Genomic DNA, 23368 nt, shown 5'->3' with positions numbered 1-23368 from the left:
GTGCAGATGGTGCATTTAGTAGTCTCACAGCCTGAGGGAAGAAGCTGCTCTGTAGTCTGGTTGTACGGCAGCGAATACTTAGTGAAAGACTTTAGTGAAAGTTATCACCACAGATTGATAAGACATGGTGTTACAATAGAATGTACTCGTTCATTCTCAACGTCAAGACGTCAAGACGCCAAAAACAACAGTACAGTGCTGACGGGCGCAGAGCAGCGCGCATGTGCGTAATAATTGTATGACTATACTGCATTATCTTTGCAAGAGTAGTGCATATCAAATGATGTAAGAAAGAGTAAGCTTTGGACTTTAAATTAAAACAAAAATCAGATTTTTTAAGACATTCCCACATGCAGTTATTTGGAGAAGCTGCCATCCAGAAACCGATGCATATATCTGACGAATCATTAATGCTTTGAACAGTCCATGTATGTATCTCAAAGCTCTGAAAAAAATCAAGAAGCTGGGGCAAATACAAAGTTGTTTTCTGAAGGCCCAAACATGGCCGACCACAAAACCTTTTTCCATTTTTGAGGTGCTGGCATGCCTACCAGTTATAATGTATGACTGATGTTTTTGTATATTCTGAGAGAGTAGGTGGAAGTGTATTATCGTACCAAATTTCAGTTTCCTATGTGGTGTAGTTCCTGAGATACTGACACCTGAAAATGGAGGAAAAATAAGGATGCGCCAAAATCGCACCAAAATCGACGCATACTCCCCTCACTAAATTGGCCGTATCTCAAAAAGTATTCATCCGAGCAAACTAAAATTTTACAGTGTGCCTATTGGATAAATAAGGAACAACTGGTGAATTTTTCAGAATTTTTTGAGACCCAAGTGCGTGGGATGTCCTGAAAATTTGGTGAAATGACCCATATATATATATTGTTTATTGTTGTTTTTATTTGATATGGACATCACAAATACATTGACACTGTCGCAGTGGACAGACCAGATGCTTTGCTTGAGTGATTATAGCACACGTGCTCATTTTCAACACCAGTCCATAGGCGGCTTTTCTAAAACACACAGAGCATATGATCAGCAATAATAAAAACAGAATTCATGTTCGCAACAGTGATATATATATATATATATATATATATATATATATATATACAGATATAGAGAGAGAGGGCTATAGTATAATATATAATAGAATAGAATATAAGATTATATAGAGATGTGAATATGATATGTAATTATCATTTTATAGTGTTACGATAGAGATATGCTATTATATAATATATATACAGTACAGGCCAAAAGTTTGGACACACCTTCTCATTCAATGCGTTTTCTTTATTTTCATGACTATTTACATTGTAGATTCTCACTGAAGGAATCAAAACTATGAATGAACACATGTGGAGTTATGTACTTAACAAAAAAAGGTGAAATAACTGAAAACATGTTTTATATTCTAGTTTCTTCAAAATAGCCACCCTTTGCTCTGATTACTGCTTTGCACACTCTTGGCATTCTCTCCATGAGCTTCAAGAGGTAGTCACCTGAAATGGTTTTCACTTCACTTCAGGTGTGCCTTATCAGGGGTAATTAGTGGAATTTCTTGCTTTATCAATGGGGTTGGGACCATCAGTTGTGTTGTGCAGAAGTCAGGTTACTACACAGCCGACAGCCCTATTGGACAACTGTTAAAATTCATATTATGGCAAGAACCAATCAGCTAACTAAAGAAAAACCAGTGGCCATCATTACTTTAAGAAATGAAGGTCAGTCAGTCCGGAAAATTGCCAAAACTTTAAATGTGTCCCCAAGTGGAGTCGCAAAAACCATCAAGCACTACAACGAAACTGGCACACATGAGGACCGACCCAGGAAAGGAAGACCAAGAGTCACCTCTGCTTCTGAGGACAAGTTCATCTGAGTCACCAGCCTCAGAAATCGCAAGTTAACAGCAGCTCAGATCAGAGAGCAGATAAATGCCAGACAGAGTTCTAGCAGCAGACCCATCTCTAGAACAACTATTAAGAGGAGACTGTGCGAATCAGGCCTTCATGGTCAAATAGCTGCTAGGAAACCACTGCTAAGGAGAGGCAACAAGCAGAAGAGATTTGTTTGGGCCAAGAAACACAAGGAATGGACATTAGACCAGTGGAAATCTGTGCTTTGGTCTGTCCAAATTTGAGATCTTTGTTCCAACCGCCGTGTCTGTGAGACGCAGAAAAGGTGAACGGATGGATTCCACATGCCTGGTTCCCACTGTGAAGCATGGAGGAGGAGGTGTGATGGTGTGGGGGTGTTTTGCTGGTGACACTGTTGGGGATTTATTCAAAATTGAAGGCACACTGAACCAGCATGGCTACCACAGCATCCTGCAGCGACATGCCATCCCATCCGGTTTGCGTTTAGTTGGACGATCATTTATTTTTCAACAGGACAATGACCCCAAACACACCTCCAGGCTCTGTAAGGGCTATCTGACCAAGAAGGAGAGTGATGGAGTGCTGCGGCAGATGACCTGGCCTCCACAGTCACCGGACCTGAACCCAGTCAAGATGGTCTGGGGTGAGCTGGACCGCAGAGTGAAGGCAAAGGGACCAACAAGTGCTAAACACCTCTGGGAACTCCTTCAAGACTGTTGGAAAACCATTTCAGGTGACTGCCTCTTGAAGCTCATCGAGAGAATGCCAAGAGTGTGCAAAGCAGTAATCAGAGCAAAGGGTGGCTATTTTGAAGAAACTAGAATATATAACATGTTTTCAGTTATTTCACCTTTTTTTGTTAAGTACATAACTCCACATGTGTTCATTCATAGTTTTGATTCCTTCAGTTAGAATCTACAATGTAAATAGTCATGAAAATAAAGAAAACGCATTGAATGAGAAGGTGTGTCCAAACTTTTGGCCTGTACTGTATAATATATAATAATCCATTGTTAGTATTCAGTATCTATGAATGATTCATGCTGGCCTTCTGTTTGTTTTCAGCATCTCATATTCACAAGTTGCAGGGCAGTCTAGTCACGTTCATGCACATTCGGCAATGGGATTACATACAAATGATCAACTTCAACCAAAACACATTTCTTCTGAACCATATTTGGCCAGATCGCACAAATATTACCAGTCTTCTCAACAACATGGATGAAACTACTCACTACCCCAACTTGCGGGTCTTTACACACTGGCCTTCTGTTTGTTTTCAGCATCTCAACTAAAATACAACAATTTTTCTCACACTCACAAGTTGCAGGGCTTTGATGTTCACAGCTGCTTTTAAAAACCACAAGGTCGCCAAGCAGGCAAAATGTGCCATCATTCAAGCGTGCTGCATTGTTAGATCTTTTTTTTTGCCTTTCATACCTTTCACTGTGGTACAGCACTCCATCAATCAAAAAACGTCTATATGACCAAAAGCAGTCACCAACAGTAAAGTGGTTACCCAAAGATCGACACAAGTTTTGTATAGCATGCCTATTTGTCACATTTGCTCTCACAGGGGGGTGCCCAAACCCTGTAACACTTTCATTCAGTACCTCGCATTTTTCAGTTCTTCGTTCATTAAAGTGCATTTTTTCGACAAAGGACTGAAACTTTGGACATCTTATCTGTTTGAACCTTTTTGGCAACTCTCTCCACAAGAGGAACTTAGAGGCAATTTGGGAGGGGACATATTGGGTTCCATGAAAATACTTTAGCAGAGTGCCCATATTAGATTCAAATACAAATGTCGACGTAGCCCATAATGGACCCCAATGTCTTACACTCTGGTGGACATGTGTTAGCAAATGTATGTTGAATGACATGTTGTGTTCGCCATAGAGTCTCTGGAATTGTATCACAAATTTCTTTAGAGACAGTTCAGACATGAATGTACAGCTAGACTTGACCTGATCTTGTAGTAGTGTATACATGCTAAAAACGAGTAAGAAAAAATGGTTCCAAAACCGGGCAGGGAGTATGCCTTTTAAAGCAGGCAGAGCATAAAAGAGGAGAAACGCTCGCCACTCCGAAGCTTTCCAAAATTTCCTCTCATTAAGCGATCTTGGGGTCCTTGATACCTCAACAGAAGGTTTTATTTGTTTCAGTCGTCAATTCACTTCCTCTATTTGTCTGCCGGTATACCAGGGCCTCTCGTGGTTTTCAGTATCAAACCACAATGAAGCTATCTGACGAGTGACTCCCAAGCACACATTGTGTTGGTACTCTGGGACAAAACCATTTATCAACTGAAAATGCTCAAGCTTCATTAAAGGAGATGGCCCTTTGACTCCATACACTGGGGTTTTCTCTGTACCAACCATTGCATGCCTGTAATGATCTTTTTCATTTCTAAGTTTAGGTTCTGGTACGGATAGTTTTTACCGCCTTCATGGTAACAAAAGTCACAACCATAGCGACCATTGAACTGCCTTGTGTTACGTAGCATCGGACGAGCAACCGAGTCACAGCTCGAGATTGGGAACAAACACTTTTGAGATGCGATTGTTTCCCTGAACATCTTGCCATTCAACACCTTTCTTCTCCAACAGTGAGGCCTCTTTAACAAAGGGTGTTAGTAATGTAAATACAGATGGTTTACCTGGCCCAAACCACAACGCTGACACCAAAACATGTTTTTTCCTCACTTCTGGTTTTAGCTCTATTATCTGACACTGGATGGGCCAAATGCTACATTTGGAACTCTTGAAGACTGGTGCACCATCACAGTTCCAAATAAGAGACAAATCATCCTTTCTGAGAACTCCAGTGTCACATAGTTTTTGATATTCTTGACCAGACTCTGTGTCAGAAAAAACCCCAGTGGTTGTAGTTTTCTCATTAAGAGTTACATCATGTACTTCTAACAGTTGCTTTATCTGTCCATAAAGTGGCAAAACAATTAAGTAAATGCCCTTCTTTAAATTTGCTTCAGCGTCAAAAACTGTGTTGCATGAGTTACACTGAGAAGGGCAGTCTGCTCTAATGCCAAAGTATGTCAGACAGTTTTCACAATAGAAGTGAACATCAAAATCAGAGTAACTACCAAATTCTTTGTTGAAGAGGTAATGTGATGCCAGGATAAGACCTGGAAACATTATGTTAAACATTTCCAATAAGTGACTTACTGCTTCGCTGGTTAAATTATGCTGTAACACATAAGACATCAGCATCAATACAGTCTCTTTTTTTGTAAAACTTGCCCCAGGAAACAACAGATCATCTGTTGGTTTGTCTTCTGAAGACACAGGCATGCTGTCCGCATCAGCTTCAACTTGAATCAAATCTTCCTCGGCTCCTTGACTTCCAGCAATCACACCATCATCAGACAGGTTCTCTCCAGGATCTGATGGATCGTCCTCATTCTGCATGTTGACAAAGAAAAAAAAAGATTTAGTTTTATTCTTTATTTAATAACTCTATTTCTGAAAAAGGCTGTATAGCCAAGAGATGTTTATTCACATGAGATACCTCTCCACTCAGCTATTTTATTCAAGTAAGGCTATGCTAACTCAGTGGCCTAGTGGTAGAGTGTCCGCCCTGAGACTGGGAGGTTGGGGGTTTAATCCCTGGCCGGGTCATACCAAAGACTCTAAAAATGCTACCCATTGCCTCCCTGCTTGGCACTCGGTATTTGGGGTTGGAATTGGGGGGTTAGATCACCAAATGATTCCCGGGCGCGGCACCGCTGCTGCCCACCGCTCCCTCAGGGGATGGGTCAAATGCGGAGAACAAATTTTGCGTCCTTTGGGATGTGACCATCAGATGGACTTCAACCTTTTTAAGATTACATAATAGAACATTTTGGCTCTACTACTGAATGACTGCGTTGAAATGTAAGCCAACTGATGTGATTAAGATTGTGAAATCCACATTTTTAATCCTGTGGCCTTCTAATGGCTTTCCTATGTCTCCATACCATATATGTTTGTTCAGAAATTGTGTTATATTCTGCTTTGTTAAAAGGCATTTTCATCTGAACTGTGTCTGTCACTGTCTGATTTCTCTATGCATAGGGAGGGAAACTGAAAACTGCACGCCTAGCGGTTTCGTTCCTGCTGTCAGACACATTTCGGATAAAAATGCATTTTATTACATTACGTAGTAATTAGTACATTACATTGATTTGAGCGTTTATCCAGACATAAGTCTGGGAAAACCCGTAATCTAACACAAGAACATGAGTAGCTGTGCCAGGCTAGGAAATTTTCTCCAACAGATATTAGGTCTCACAGACAGTCTCACAGACAGTAAGACAGTCTCACAAGCAACAATGCTGACACTACCATGTCTTATTACCATGGCAACGGCGGCGCACATGGATGCAGCAGCTGATGGCTCCCTTAATTTCAACAAAAATAGGAGCGATTCTTCTGTTTTTACTGCTGAGAATCGTACCACCTGCGTGTGTATTACTTATGACAGTAATACACTCCTCAACATCAGGAAAGGAAGTGCAAAAATTGAACTGAGTGCCGCGGACGTTGGGATTATATCTGCACTCGGCATCTTAAGATCCGACGACCAGGGCGTTCGGATCGGACGTCATCGCGGGCGGTGTAGTCGACGCAGGAGGAGGGGGAGGCGAGCCGGGGTGCGACTGAGGCTGAGGAGGCTTGGACCCAAGGCTGTGCCGTTACCCAGCCTACTCCTGGCTAACGTCCGATCACAGGAGAACAAAATGGACGAGATACGGCTCAGGCTGACCCAGCAGGGAGAGATCAGACACTGCAGCGTTCTCATCCTAACAGAGACGTGGCTACATGAAAACATACCGGATGAGGCTTTAACACTGGACGGGCGGAGCCTGTTCCGGGCCGACAGAACACAAGACTCCGGTAAGACGAGAGGGGGCGGGCTCTGTGTATACATCAATGATGCTTGGTGCACAGGTGCAGTCAGAGTGGATGGAAAATGTTCACCTGATATTGAGTTTTTACTGCTCAGATGTCGGCCATATTACCTGCCAAGAGAATTCACCAGTGTGTTTGTTGCTGCTGTTTACATTCCACCGGATGCAAATTCAAAAAATGCACTCCAGGAATTGTATGAGGTCATCAGCAGCCAGATGGCAAAACAGCCAGATGCTGTTATTATTGTTGCTGGGGATTTTAATCAAACAGACCTCAGAACTGTTCTGCCAAGATTCCACCAGCACGTCCACATCCCCACCAGAGGAAACAACACACTGGACCATGTCTACACCAATGTTCCTGGCAGCTACAGAGCCCTCTCTCGTCCTCATTTTGGCCAGTCAGACCACATCTCCTTGCTTATCCTGCCTACCTACATCCAGCTGACAAAAAGGGTCAAACCAACTGTAAAAACAGTTAAAGTGTGGACAGATGAAGCTGCAGCAGCTCTACAGGACTGTTTTGAATGCACGGACTGGCAGATGTTCAGGGATGCTGCTACCCAGGAGAACCATATTGACCTTGAAGAATACGCATCATCAGTGACATCATACATCAGCAAATGTGCTGATGATGTGGTAAAAACAAGGACAGTTAAATCATTCCCTAATGAGAAAGCCTGGATGAATGGAGAGGTGAGAGCTCTATGTAGAGCCAAAAAAGCTGCCTTCAAGTCAGGTGACAAAGAAGCCTACAACACCGCCAGAGCAAACCTGAAAGCTGGCATCAAGGAGGCAAAGCGAAGGCATCAGCAGAGACTGGAGAGAGACCTCAACACCAACAACAGCAAAGACTTGTGGCAGGCGGTCAAAAATGTGACAGGCTACAAAACCAGGAGCGCTCCCATCATGTGTGAGGCCACGTTACCAGACGAGCTAAACACATTCTATGCTCGCTTTGACCTCCTCAACAAGGAATCAGCTGTAAAGTCTACTCCGCCTCCAGAGGACCGGCCACTGTCAGTATCCACAGTGGATGTGAGGAAAGTCCTGCTGAAAGTGAATATGAGTAAAGCTGCTGGGCCTGACAACATCCCTGGCCATGTACTAAAAACATGTGCCAACCAGCTAGTAGATGTCATTACTGACATCTTCAACATATCACTGTCACAGGAGAGTGTTCCCACCTGCTTCAAGACAGCCACCATCATCCCTGTGCCTAAAAAGTCCGCAGTGTCTAATCTAAATGACTACCGCCCTGTGGCACTCACCCCCATCCTGATGAAGTGCTTTGAGAAACTGGTTCTCCAGCACATAAAGAACAACATCCCTGCCAGTCTGGACCCTCAGCAGTTTGCATTCAGAACCAACAGATCCACAGAGGATGCCATCTCCACTGCTCTCCACTCAGTCTTCACTCACCTGGAGAAAAGCAGCACCTACATCAGAATGCTGTTTGTTGACTTCAGCTCAGCTTTCAACACAATCTCCCCCATGAAGCTGATTGGAAAACTGAACACTCTGGGCATCAGTACCACTCTCTGCAACTGGATACTGGACTTCCTCACAAACAGACCCCAGTCAGTTCGGATTGGCAGTCTCTCCTCCTCCACTCTAGTGCTCAACACCGGAGCTCCCCAGGGCTGTGTGCTCAGCCCCCTCCTGTTCACGCTGTACACCCACGACTGCAACCCCCGACATGGAGAGAACTCTATTGTGAAGTTCGCGGATGACACCACCATCATCGGCCGGATTTCCAACAATGATGAGTTCTCATATCGGGAGGAAATCAACCATCTTGCAGAATGGTGCACAGAAAACAACCTACTGCTCAACGTCAGCAAAACCAAAGAGCTGATAGTTGATTTTAGAAAAAAAGAGGCAAAGACACACAACCCTGTCTACATTAATGGAGCTGAGGTGGAGCAAGTGAGCAGTTTTAAGTTCCTGGGAATCAACATAACAGAGAACCTAACATGGACTTCACATATCTCTGCCCTGGTTAAAAAAGCCCAGAAACGGCTGTATTTCTTAAGGAAACTTAAGAAAGCAAAATTCCCACGCCAAGTTCTTGTCAGCTTCTACAAAGGAGCGATTGAAAGCATCCTGACTGGAAACATCACAAACTGGCATGGGATGTGCACGGCCCAGGACAGGAAGACTCTGCAACGAGTGATTAAAACTGCCCAAAACATCATTGGCACCCATCTACCAAGCATCAGTGATATCGGGGAGGTGAGGTGCCTGCGCAGAGCCAAAAGGATCCTAAAAGACAACAGCCACCCCAGCCACAGCCTGTTCACCCTGCTGCCATCAGGCAAAAGATACAGAAGTATTCGCTGCCGTACAACCAGACTACAGAGCAGCTTCTTCCCTCAGGCTGTGAGACTACTAAATGCACCATCTGCACTCCTCCATGTTTAATAATTTTATTTTCTATACAATCAATTAATCAATCAAGAGGGAACCACACTTTAATTTCATTATTCAACCTGTTGTATAATGACAAATAAACTTCCTTGTATCCTTGTATCCTTGTACTAACACTAACACACTAACACTATTACACACTACCAAGGCTATTGAAGCCAAATATAAGTACATACCACTGAAGGCCCAGTCATGCTTTCTTCATCTGAATCTCCCTGCGTCAAGTCTCTACTGGCTCCTTCGTTTTCACCGCCCGTGCCCTCAAGATTCTCCTCATCAGCCTGGCTCTCCTCAAAACGAGATGCCTCTTCCTCACTCTGAGGGTTAAAACAGAAAACAATATGATTTACCGGTAGTTTTGTTCCATTTCATTTCTAAGCTCTCGAGTTAGTCTCAATAAGGTTATCTTTCTATGTTACCGGCTTACTTTACATGAGATATTGTTATAAACTGAGTCGAACCTGCCCGTCCAAAAGAATCTGATAAATCATGCATGTAATAAATAGGGATGGGCACCTAATAGAAGGGATGGTACCGAAAGTACAGATTCAAATAGATACTACCTAGTATTGATTCACTTATGATAGAAAAGGTGCCTTATTTATGTACCTACGATGACTGAGAGTGCATGAAAACGAGTAAGTATGAACGGAGTTGGGGTCCTTTTTATTATCCAAACAGATAATAAAAGTGTATGATTACAGGTAATACAAGTATCATGAGTGAAATTTGAACGTGGCTGACAATACTATTATACTACTGAAGCAAAATCTAAGTACATACCATTGAAGGCCCAGGCATGCTGTCTTCATCAGAATCTCCTTGCATCAAGTCTCTACTAGGTCCTGTGTTTTCACCGCTCATGCCCTCTTCAGGATCAGATGCATTTTCCTTTGCCTGCAGATAAACATACAAAAATATCACATTTTATATTCCATTTCAACACCAGCTGTTCTAGTCTATGCAGGATTATCTTTTTGCGTAGTAGTTGACAATATGTTTTTTTTAAGTATTTTTTTTGGCTTTTTGCCTTTATTTGATAGTAGACAGTGGACAAGAAAGGGGGAGGCAGAGAGAGAGGGAATGACATGCAGGAAAGGGCTGTCCGACGCGGGATTCGAACCGGGGCGACCTGCAGTGAGGACTGCAGCCTCTACATGGGGCGGCTACTCTGCTCACGGCACCACTTGCTGACCTGACAATATGTTTTTGTCATGGTATCTATTTTTAACTTGGAACAACGTGGAGAACACAAAGTTAACCTACCCTTTTGGAAACTGTATTCTATTTACCAAAATCATTGCACAGTGGGTTAGCTTTAATCCCCCACATTGCATAGCTCACAGTTATGTTTTCTTAACAAAAATATTATAAGGCAGGTGTAAGAAATAGAGCCAGATATAACCCTATATGACATAGAAGACATAGAGCTGATGTGATTTGGATACTAATGAGCTCTGTTCAACCAGCTGGGCAGCTGTAGGAACATAGGCTAAGCGCATAACTGCAGTCCCGTTCACTACTTCCTGGACGAGGCGTACGCATTGGTTTCCTGTGAAATACTATTGGATGAAGTGATTAATCAGATGTGGTACAAAACCCTGAAATAAATCACTTCATCCAATAGTAACCAAAGTGAGCTTCCTCCTTGAAGTACTGGAGCTGGACTACAGTTATGCCGTAGTCTAATTAGTCTAACCATACAGCTGGTTAAAACTCATTCCTTAGATCAAATGTTCTTTGGAGGAGCTGGTCACCTCCAAGTCGGAGGTGCACGACTGAAGTATGTAAGCACTAACAAGATACACTGTGAAGGTGTCTGAATTGTAACAGATTGACAACATACCTTTGAAGATCCAGGCATTGCAACCCTGGAACCCTTGCCCAGGTTTTCTTGGGAATGCGCCAAGTCCTCCTCTCTCTTTCTCTACAGGTTTACCAGTGAAAAGAAAATGAGTTAAAGAAGGTCACTTAATTACAAGGGCATATGAATGGCAAATACAGAATCCTACCTTGCTATACTAGCTTGAAGCTACCTTACTTAATTCAGTTAGCTGGGAAATTTATCATTTTCATTTATTGACAAGACACTTGCCAACTGGTACTACTTTCGAATAGAAAGTTCTGGAATAATCACACCATTTGATGAGTAGATGACATACAGCTGATTGTGTATTCATTTGTGTGTCTGGATTGGCTACGTGTTTGTATGTTATAGGTTACCGATACTGATGTGAGATGTGTTGAGGTAACATTAGTAAGAATCCCCGGTTTGTTTGTCTACTACAGTGACATATTCTCAACCATTTCAGGCCGTGAACCCCCAAAATCATATTTGAACTTGGGATCCCCCCAATTTGTTTTACTATTTTCCACAGATAAATATTGTGAAAATAGCAGATCTACAGGCTCACAACGCCTCGTGTTGCATGGCATTGTGAGCCTGCAGATCAGCTATTTTCAATTTTTGCCATCATTATAATATTATTAAAATCATTATTATTATTATTGTTATTATTACTACTACTACTACAATTTGGCCAATGTTTTTAGCAGTTTGTTGATTGCTTAATCACTTTTGAAGCAGTATTTTTCTTTGAGGGTCTCACAAGTCCCTAATTTATCAGTTCACTGTCATCTGGGGACCCACCCATAATTCTGTGGCGACCACCCTGGGAGTCCAGACCCACAGGTTGAGAACCACAGTACGTCCTTTTCAATGTTGGTTTTCTCCGGAAAATAAACTTAGCTCACAAAATGTGGCACAGGTCGCTGGCACTAGCTGGCTAGTAATAACAGACAAAAACAACTGGGTTTTGTAATGAAAATAATGTTTGATCGTTGACACCGATTTTATAGGATACCACACTTTGGCATAAGACCGGGCCGGCGCTTTCGGACGGTGTGTGTGTGTGTGTGTGTGTGTGTGTGTGAGAGAGAGAGAGAGAGAGAGAGAGAGAGAGAGAGAGAGGAAACACACACTCTGATCTATCGGTCATGTCACCTGAGTATTATCTACGTAACTTACCTGTCTTTTCCATCTGTACTTGGTTCTCCTTGGAATCTCGTCTGATTCGCTCTCCAAATACTTCTGATAACCTCCACGTTTTTGAGCCATAATAAACTGCTCTAGTAGGCTAGGCTGATACATCTACGGCTAGGCGAGATCTGCGTGCCTGGTCTTGTGCACTGCGCATGCGCGCAGGGCGTGCCGCGTCCCCACGCATCCCAGAGTCCTTTGCTACTAAGACGGTTATCTTCTAGCAAACGCGCCAACTAACGTTAGCTAGTTCAAACGTGAGCAGTCATGGAGTATGCGCTGTTTTATTTCAAAGTCGACAAGACTGTGGAGGTCGGACCAGTAAAATCCATCAAGGATGAGGATATGAGTAGTGGTGGGCAGGTGAAGCCTCATGAAGCACTGAGGCTTTCCTAACAATTGTGCCGAAAAAGATTCAAAGCTTCAAGGCTTCAGTGACGGTGACATCTGGTGGACAACTGAAGCCATAGCAACCTCTCAAGAGCACGACTGAAGCACTGACACTGTTTCAATCCCGTGTCAGCAATTAAAGTTCAGAAAAAAACTGCGTGGTCATTCAAGTGTTTTGTTCATTCATACCAAATAATGATTACATCGTCATTATACATAAGTGCAACTAACATCTTTATTAAAAGGAAAAAAAAATAATATGCAGACACTCTCACCCTTATTCTAAAACACATTCCAGATTAACCCAAAGAATAAATCTAAATGATATGAAGGGTTAAATGTTGGTTAAGGATTTATTTAAAGCTTTAAGCTTTATTTAAAAACTGTACATAACAGGATCAGAGATCCTTCCTACTTTGCAAATGATCATGGTGTTTGAACTCAGAAACATTGTTGTTTTTTTTAACTGTTTTATTCCAGTGTTTTTAAGGAATACCTTTAAAGATAATGGTTTGTCATTTGGGGACTTGTATGGTCGATTTGGAATGATTATTCACAGAAGCACACAAGTTATTTGTCTTCACAGATTTTTATTTAGAAATAAGAGTTTTTCCACTGTGGCAGGCTTCAGTCTGCTCCTCTTCTGGCTCACCAGCTCCCCAGCTTTGGAAAAAATCCTTTCGCAGGGAACAGATGATGCTGGGATGCACAGATATTTGCACGCAAGTTTCCACAGCGTAGGATATAAGGTCCTGCGTGCCACCCAGTATTTCAGGGGATCTTCTGCTCTTGCCAGAATTTGTTCTTTCAAATACCTATGACACAAGAAGACAAGAATGACTAAGACATTGAATGACTGAATAAAACAACTGATGTTTCAGCAGTAATCAACATGCATACCTCTGGATCTCCACTGTAGCGCTGGCAGATGCACTGCTGGTGCGTTGCTGAGACTCTACATAGTTGTCCAGTAAAGCCCACAAGTTGTACTGGTCTTCACCAGCACTGGCAGATGTTGTTGCAGTCTCCACTGGCACATCTTCTGCTGACCCATCAATAAGACTGGCACACTCTCGTGTCAGCCTTTCAACAGCAGCCTGAGCATTGCTTGGATTTGTAAAGCCAGCCTGTTTGAACCGTGGATCCAAGATGGTGGCCACACACAGGGAGTTCACCTTTTCCAAGCCACTGAATTTTTCACTCAGATTATTTCTCAGGTGGTTGGCAAGAGTGGCACCAACACAAGGAGCCATTTGGGCACATTCAGCAGAAATTACATGTCTCAGCATTTTGGCAATAGGAATCGCCTTTGACCCTGACACTCTCCTTTCCTCAGACAGCTCAACAGTTGCCTGGTAGAATGGCCTTAAAACTGTCAGGCACTGGTTAATTGCTGCATAGTCATCAGCAGTGAAAGGCACTATGTCAGTGCTAAGGGATGCTAGGGCTGCCCCTAGTGGTTCTCTCTGCTCATAAAGCCTATGAAGCATGGCATAAGTGCTGTTCCATCTTGTTTCCACCTCTTGGACAAGCTTTTTTTGTGGCATGCCCATATTTACTTGAATAGAGCACAACTTTTCTTTCGCTTTTGAACTGGACTTGAAGTGTCCCACTATTTTGCGGGCCCTACTGCGCATGTTTTCCAGCTCAGAAGTCTGACAGAGTGATTTTTTAACAATCAGATTCAGCATGTGGGCAAAGCAATAAATATGTCTAACATTCAACTGACTAACACTTGCCACAATATTGTGAGCCCCATCAGTAACCATCCCACAGACCTTTTCAGTGATTCCCCACTCAGTCATCAAATTTGCAATAGCATCTGCAATATTAGCTGCTGTGTGGGTCAGAGGAAAATACTGCACACCTAAAAGCACAGTAGCCAGATCTAGGCTGTCTGACACATAATGGCAAGTGACACCAAGGTATGCATCCATGTTGACTGATGTCCACATGTCAGCAGTCAAACTCACAGCTGAAGCCTGCTTAATTTCTGCCAAGGCCTTCTCTTTGGTTACGGTGTACCTTGCTTCCACCATTGCCTTTACAGTTTTGCGGCTTGGAATGGAGTAGGATGGGTCCAGGATTTGAATTAAATTTCTGAACCCTTCATCCTCAACGATAGAAAAAGGCTGACTATCTTTAACTATCATGTCCACCAAGGCCTCATCCAGCTTCTGTTTTCTGGACACTGTGTGGGAGAAAGGTTGCTATATGAACATGATACACAACATCTACAGTAAACAGACACACACAAACAGTATATTAGCTTACTGTCAGGATTTCTAGTGTTGACAGGGTCACTGGTTTGCTGGGCATGACTGTCATCATGCCTGGCACGCAAGTGTCTCAGCATAGATGAGGTGTTGTTGCTATAAGACAACTCTTGTGTGCAGAGCAAACACCGCACCTACAAGTAATTGTAATTTTGAGACCCATTTAAAAATGAAAAATACAATTCAATAATGGAAACATAAAATGTAGGCCATAAACTGCAATATACCTTATTTGGTGGTATGAGATCAAAATGATCCCAAACTTTTGAACGTCGTTGACTACTCGCCATGAAAACTGCCAAAATACATCAAATTCTCTCCAAACACTCTCCAAATTTCTATCTCCTCACAACCCCATTTTGAAGAATAATGATCCATCTTATATAGCTGGCATGGCGCCAAACCATTCAAATCTGTCAAACCTGTCAAGCTGTCATTGGCTCAGAATGCATTGAAACACTATGAGTCACTGAAACGTACTGAAAGACTATGAGCCAATGAAAAGCTTCGAAACATTTTGAAGCAACGAAAGCGCGAAGTGATGCAGCGATGACGTTCGAAGCTTCAAACGTCATCGGTCACGTGCCACTAGTGTTTGATACAAGCTCCGACACAGCTGCTCGAATCACTTCGCTTCAGGAGGAGTGACACAAGCTCCGAAGCCTCGGTATCATTTGCCCATCACTAGATATGAGTAAAGTTGACACATCAGAAACTATAAAAGAATGCCCTGATCTGACGGATGATGAAGGGTGGATAAATGTTAAGTGGACCAGCAAGGGGAAAAAGAAGAAGAAGAAGGAAGAATATTTTCTTGCCAAGGTCTTGCTGTTCAGTGGTAAGTAACTGAATATCGAATATTATCTGACTTAACTTATCGTACTAGGGTGACGAAAAAGCTTTAGCTAGCTAAAACGCTTAGCTAGCTAAGCTAACACTTAGCTAGCTAAGTGTTTTTTTTTGTTGTTGTTTTTTTTGTTTTTTTTTTAATACATTGTGTTCTCCCTGCTCTTCTCGAGAGTGGGGCAACATCGAATTAAAGCTGCAAGCAGCGTTGGACGGGCCCTCGCACCTGTGCCCCGCGTCCCCCTTGTGCCCGTCGGGAACGGTTGTGGACACTCTGACTTTGAGGCCTTCTAAAACGGTTCAATTAATAATTTGAGTGAAATTCATGGACATTTCAGTATTTTTTTTTTTTTTTTTAATTTGTGATGCAAAGAGATTATTCAATGAAATGACATTTATTGCAATTGAGTCAGGGAGAACTTACAAACAAGGTGGCGCCACATTCAGTTCACTTCGAAGCAGCCTTTTGCCCCCTGGCCGCACGTGCAGGTCCAATTGTTTGTAACGTTACACAAGAAATCCGTCTATTGGGTCCTTCTTCTTTTTTGAAGCAAGTCTTAGTTCTATGGTTTTACTTTCCACGTCCAGCGTCTCCATCAGCTCCACTGCCCTCTCTGCCCACACTGAGAGTGAATGCCTCCTGAGTCTCTTGGGCTGTGTTCAGACTGCAGGCGAATCTGATTCAAATCAGAGTCCTTCTCAAATCCGATTTTTAGGGCTGACTGTCCACACTGTTTTTAGCAAGTGTCCAAATCGGATCTGGCTCTGTTCAGACTGGGCCACATCATTGAAAGAGTCCGCTTGATGACTGGTTAGTCGGATCTGCATGCTGCATTTGGATTTAATAACTCTTTTCTTCCATCCAGATGACTACAGTGACCTTTGTAAAAAGAGGGAAGACTGGTGCCAAAGCGGCGCAGATATATGGGCAACCCGTAAAAGAAAAATAACCCCCCCCCCCCAACAAGTTGGCTGACCAGGAGGACAGACCAGCGGAAAAAAAGGTGATATACACTGTAAAAACTGCTGGGTTAAAAACAACTCAATTTGGGTTATTTTGGTAACCCAGTGCTGGGTCAAAAAGGGACCGACCCAGCACTGGGTTGTTATAACACAGCACAGTTGGGTTATTGGTCTGACCGAGCATGTTGGGTTATGTTTTCTACCCAAAAAATGGGTAGAAATGACTATATTGATGGGTTAAACTTACCAAAGAGTGGGTTGAAAAATACAACCCAAATTCTGGGTTATCGGTATTATTTAGGTTAAAATGACTTTTTTCACATTCACACACACAGTCATATCTAGGACCAACTTAGCTTCTCCAATTCACCTAACCTGCATGTCTTTGGACGGTGGGAGGAAACCGGAGTGCCCGGCGGAAACCCACGCAGACAAGGGGAGAACATGCAAACTCCACACACAAAGGATCTTGGGTGGGAATCGAACCCAGGACCTTCTCACTGTGAGGCCACAGTGCTAACCACTACACCACCGTGCCACCCTCATTTCATATTAACGATCCTCATACCAAACTTTCTTTTGGCAAACAATTGTACATTGCAAATTAAAAAAAAAAAAAAAAAAAGTTTTCAGTAACGTTCATGGACTAATTATTTTTTCCACTTTAAAATCATGAAAACTTGAACCATTGAGCCAGAGGTAGCTGAAATCTTTGTAGCTTGTTTAGCTCACATAATAAACACTTTAACCATCAAACCTAGTAATCTAGCCTAGGGGGCTGTGCATCCACAGCATAGACATACAAAATGTTTGTTTGTTTGGTAGATTTTTTTTTTTTTTTTTTTTTTTTAGCTCACTTTGACAGTTGTAGTTTCACTATCTAACCGTTTTCAGTTACATCCCGGACCCGGAGCAATGCTGCTGCGTGCTGCTTGGTCAAGTCGTGTCGTCCTCTGCTCAAAAAAGGCTGGCTGGCTGCAAGCATCTCCAACCCATTGCGTTGGGTCACCATTTTTAGATTTGAAACAGTGACCCTTTGGTCTATCATCTTCATCTACCTTCATCTACTATCTTCATCTACCCGGTTTATAATATTGGATTATGTGATTGATAAGGCACTTTCAAAATAATCCAATCCAAATGTCTTTCTATAGCAGCTGAAGGTGTTTAAACACCCCATGCATTTTTTGAAACACAGTTTCAAAAAATCCTAGAGGAAACCCTGCCACAGGTGGTACTATAGCACCCAATTGAGAACTTTAAATAAACATGTTTCAGGCTCTTTTTGACCTACCGTCATGATATTTTTGCACGCATAGTACATTGCCTCCAGGGGAACAAATATGCATCATAGCAGAAACCACAACCACCCTCAATTCTGATTGGTCCACACGTTTTGCTCAATATCTGCAGACCTTTTTCTAGTTATTGTTGTTATGGTGTAGACCATTAGGGAAGAGGATTCTGAGATGCAAGACCTCCCCGTGGAAGACATCTCCATGTCAGATGATGACCTGGAGCCTGACCTGGACTCTCACCCTACCTTCCGGACCTGGGGCACAGCGATGCTCGAAATAAGACAACTTAAAGAGGAGAGGGGAATTACTGGATGCAGTGACCCGTAATATTTCGATTATACATTTTCCAGCTTTCCCAGCATGGTAGACTGGCTTGGTATAGGCAGAGTAATTTTATGCAAGTCAGCCCAATCAGCTAGGGGTGTCCCATGTCAGATTTTGAGTATCTACCGATCTGCCGACTCCCGATCTGATACTTCTGTATTTTTTCATATTGGATAATCCAATCAAAAGCGACCATTTGTATGTGTAAAGGAAGCATTGTGAGCAGTTTTCAAACTAAAGGTATCAGGCTAAAAGCACATAGAAGGTCATGCATCTTATTATGGTTTTCTTTTTTACATGGATTTTATTTTGTGCCACTGCCACTGACTGAAAAGGTTGGTGGCAACTGTGCCACCAGTGTAAAATGTTCGAGCTCTGGCAAGGATTTTCTATGTCGCCGTCTGAGCCATTTAATGGCAGTCGTGCTTTTCCATAGCCAGTGAACCACAAGGGTGTGTTCAGGTTAGCCGCAAACGTTTGTTGTGCTCTATGGAAAATAGTTTGTAAATTTAATGTTCACTGTGTTGCTGAAGTTGAAAGCACCCCAGCTGTTTGTGAAAGAGGTTGGGATATCTGCCATCTTTTAGCGTTACATTGCTCTCTATTGTACTGGACCATCTCCCATTATGATACTCTCTGGTACAGGTGAAACTGAAGCCTCATCACTTTACCCTCCTGTATATTCATAAATTCTAGAGTAGGCCTACTCTAGAATCTATCAGTATACATACAGTCATGGTTTTGCACCCTTGTCTTATAATTTACAATTTTCACTGTCTGAACAGAGCTCTCCGGGGTTGCGCGGCAGCTAAAGAAGGTTTTGCACGGAACTGCTTCCACAACAAATCACCCAAGGTATGGATTGTGAGGCAGCATGCTTCTACTGATTGTATTGATGGGAGAAATGATGGCAGGAAAAGTTACTATCAAACCACAAAAAAATTTAAGAAACAATAACAGGCTGGTTGGGCTGGTAGTCTGGCAGCCGAGGGGGTGAACCTTGTTTAGTCAGAGTTTTTTTTTTCCTGCTGTTTCTTGTAGCTTTGGGGTCCTTCTTCAAAATCCTAAAGGGTGTCCGGTAGAGAGACCACCTAAGGGATCAAAACGACCCCATGCTGTCTGTCCTCTATAAACCCCGAAAATGCTAACCGGGCACTGTCCAAGATTATGAAGAGGGACCCCCAAGCTAAGATTTCCTAATGAGATGACTCACAATGTCGCGGTTTGCACCATCCTCCCAAATTGATTTGGAGAAATGGGTTACTGATGAAGTGTTCTGATTTCTCCAGCACTCCTATGCGGCCCGCCTCAAGGCCCACAACATCTGACATACCAGCACTGCAGGACACTCCCCCAAGACCACCATCTGAAGGACTAGAGTCTGAGATGACAGTAAGTATCACATGTACAGTATTCCCCTCATTAGGGTAACAATTTTAAATTGTCTTCATGGGAGCAATATGAATTTGAAAAGTGGTTTTGAATGTTGCATTGTTTGTACAAAGAGTGTAGCTGTTTACAATTAAAATAAATTGGTAAATATTAAAAACGTATGAGGCTGGAGTTTGGCCAAATTATTCAAATTGCATGAACTTTTATGTTTCACAAATAATATTAAAAAAAAAAAAAATTAGCTTTACATGTGCACTCTTTTAGAATGCACCATGCAGAAGATGGGTAATTGTTATACCTTTTGTAGACAGAGCTCTTCCTTCTTACAGACTGAATGTCCGTTCCTAAAAAGGGGCTCTGAAAGTGCAGCTGCCTCCACTGACCGAAAGGATTGCCTTTAGTGTTGTGTGTATAGGATTCCCCTTGGTAGGGAATCCTTGCATTAAACAGGTCTGCTTATCAAGTCATTAAGGGATGGTCCTATGACAGTATAAGTGGAGCGATTAATAGTTGCCCTTCCCTACCGGCGTCTAAGGTCATGACTGCACTGACACTGATGCTAACTCTTAGAGGTCTGTGACGACTGTGTTTGCAAGAATATGGACTCTGTTCTGTAAGGAGATACCTATTGCATATCTATCAGCATAGTACATTCTACAAAGAGTGCACATGTAAAGCTAGAATTATGCATTTTCATTATTTGTGAAACAAAAGTTCATGCAATTTGTGACGAATAATTCTGCCGACGCCAACCTAATACGTTTGTAATATTTTACTTTAAACTTTAAAATTGTCAATGTAATTAATAATTACAGACACTGCAGCTCAACACACATAACTGTACGCACCTATCCTTTAATGTTTTTAGAAGTACAGTACTAATCTAGAAGCACAAATTGGAGACCTGTTACTTCACACTCCTTCCCCACCTCTAATCCTCCGCCACCTCTAACCTTTCCGTCACCACTTGACATACAGTACATGTACATACTGCACGTGTGTAGAGTATCTAAATTTTATACATTTTTTACATTGTTTTGCAGGTCGATCTTGTTCTGGGCTCCGGGGTTCGAGTTCCCAAGTGCAAGTTAAGTGCCCTTAGGACAAGCACTCCTGCCACCTACATCGGGGACCTTGCCATCCTCGTTTTTGGAAAAGAAACTCTTTCAGAGTCGAGCTTGACCGGGAAGCAGTCTGGCGCCCACAAAGATGTGGCGTCAAAGCGACCACTGGATGAAAAGAAGCTTGAGGTCATAATTGGTGAGCTCTTCAGTTGTGATTTATAGCCCAGCTTGCTTCACATCAATTAGTTAATTGCTCTCTTGAAAGGATTTTTGGTTAATCTGGCTCAAATTTGTGTGTGTGTGTGTGTGTGTGTGTGTGTGTGTGTGTGTGTTTAACAGGGCATGTTAGGTCCAAATACCCAAACACCAGCGTCCAGGAGGTCAGAAGGGTAATCCGGAAGAAGATAAACAACATCAGCTACAACTCTAAGAAAAACTAAAGATAGAGCCATTTCGAAAAATGTTGCACTGGCTGGGCACTTTATTTTGATTTTTTGATATTTATTTTAAGTTTTATGCCCCCTGATCTGATGCCCGGGGATGTCTTACCCCCCTCTGTCCTGATGAAGACCATGTAGGTATAAAAATAAAAACCTCCTCGTTCTTAACTGAGTGCCCGGGTCTCCCTATTTTTCTGTTTTACAGTGTTCAAGGTCAAAGTTGTTCAAAATTCAAGTTGTTCTAAATTTATTGTATTTTTGACACAGATTAATTAAATGGTAATTGTGTATGAAGGTTCAATGTCTGCATTTGAATATCTTAAAAGGTAAACAATCAGACTTGTGGACTAGTATTAAGATGTTAATTTGCTGTATATGAGTACTCTGCATTCAAGTAAATTGTAAGTAAAGGAGTAGTGTACTATAATTACTGTAGCAGTATTTATTGCTAGTATAAGAATAGCAATTCAAGTGCATTGTAAGTAAGCGGGCATAGTATATTTTGAGTATATAAATGGTATGCTTCAAGTATGACAACAGTTTAATTCAAGTATGGTTGTAGTATGCATCAAGTATAAGTAAAGTATATTTCAAGTACATTGCAGGTAAAAGTAGTGTACTTATAAGTTTATAAAAGTGCAATGTAAGTAAAGCAATAGTGTACTTCAAGTACAACTCAAGTACAACTCAAGTACATGAAATAGTATAATTTAAGTATACTTATATATACTTCATTAATAATTAAGGAAGTCTTCAGTAGTGTACTTCAAGTACACTAATGAGTATATGAATGGTTTACTTTAAGTACAACTCAAGTACAACTCAAGTACATGAAATAGTATAATTTAAGTATACTTATATATACTTCATTAATACTTAAGGAAGTCTTCAGTAGTGTACTTCAAGTACACTAATGAGTATACGGATGGTTTACTTTAAGTACAACTCAAGTACATGAAATAGTATAATTTAAGTATACTTATATATACTTCATTAATACTTAAGGAAGTCTTCAGTAGTGTACTTCAAGTACACTAATGAGTATATGAATGGTTTACTTTAAGTACAACTCAAGTACAACTCAAGTACATGAAATAGTATAATTTAAGTATACTTATATATACTTCATTAATACTTAAGGAAGTCTTCAGTAGTGTACTTCAAGTACACTAATGAGTATACGGATGGTTTACTTTAAGTACAACTCAAGTACATGAAATAGTATAATTTAAGTATACTTATATATACTTCATTAATACTTAAGGAAGTCTTCAGTAGTGTACTTCAAGTACACTAATGAGTATATGAATGGTTTACTTTAAGTACAACTCAAGTACAACTCAAGTACATGAAATAGTATAATTTAAGTATACTTATATATACTTCATTAATACTTAAGGAAGTCTTCAGTAGTGTACTTCAAGTACACTAATGAGTATACGAATGGTTTACTTTAAGTACAACTCAAGTACATGAAATAGTATAATTTAAGTATACTTATATATACTTCATTAATACTTAAGGAAGTCTTCAGTAGTGTACTTCAAGTACACTAATGAGTATATGAATGGTTTACTTTAAGTACAACTCAAGTACATGAAACAGTATAATTTAAGTATACTTATATATACTTCATTAATACTTAAGGAAGTCTTCAGTAGTGTACTTCAAGTACACTAATGAGTATATGAATGGTTTACTTTAAGTACAACTCAAGTACATGAAATAGTATAATTTAAGTATACTTATATATATATACTTCATTAATACTTAAGGAAGTCTTCAGTAGTGTACTTCAAGTACACTAATGAGTATATGAATGGTTTAAGTACAACTCAAGTACAACTCAAGTACATGAAATAGTATAATTTAAGTATACTTATATATACTTCATTAATACTTAAGGAAGTCTTCAGTAGTGTACTTCAAGTACACTAATGAGTATACGAATGGTTTACTTTAAGTACAACTCAAGTACATGAAATAGTATAATTTAAGTGTACTTATATATACTTCATTAATACTTAAGGAAGTCTTCAGTAGTGTACTTCAAGTACACTAATGAGTATATGAATGGTTTACTTTAAGTACAACTCAAGTACAACTC

The 23368-nt window shown here is 41.3% G+C and overlaps 1 protein-coding gene across 1 annotated transcript; it reads right to left on the bottom strand.

Annotated features, from left to right (window-relative positions):
• Positions 1-2498: 2498 nt before the first annotated feature.
• LOC115355912 (uncharacterized) lies at positions 2499-12379 on the bottom strand. The gene is made up of 6 exons (XM_030046832.1): positions 12257-12379; positions 11075-11155; positions 10012-10125; positions 9405-9545; positions 5075-5311; positions 2499-2537 (listed from the first exon to the last, which is right to left on the bottom strand). The coding sequence occupies exons 1-6, from the start codon at positions 12377-12379 to the stop codon at positions 2499-2501; spliced, it is 735 nt and encodes a 244-aa protein (XP_029902692.1).
• Positions 12380-23368: the final 10989 nt, after the last annotated feature.

This window comes from Myripristis murdjan, chromosome 24, assembly GCF_902150065.1.
Source record: "Myripristis murdjan chromosome 24, fMyrMur1.1, whole genome shotgun sequence".
NCBI classification, from domain to species: Eukaryota; Metazoa; Chordata; class Actinopteri; order Holocentriformes; family Holocentridae; genus Myripristis; species Myripristis murdjan.
Note: the sequence above shows the minus strand (reverse complement) of the source record. Positions and strands in the feature narration are given on the sequence as shown.

Excerpts from the sequence above, each read along its gene's own strand:
- LOC115355912 (XM_030046832.1), bottom strand. The coding sequence starts at position 12,379 with ATGTATCAGCCTAGCCTACTAGAGCAGTTTATTATGGCTCAAAAACGT. Across the intron at positions 11,156-12,256 it reads AGTACAGATGGAAAAGACAG|AGAAAGAGAGAGGAGGACTT; the intron begins GTAAGTTACGTA and ends GTAAACCTGTAG. Across the intron at positions 5,312-9,404 it reads GCATGACTGGGCCTTCAGTG|AATGAGGACGATCCATCAGA; the intron begins GTATGTACTTAT and ends GTCAACATGCAG.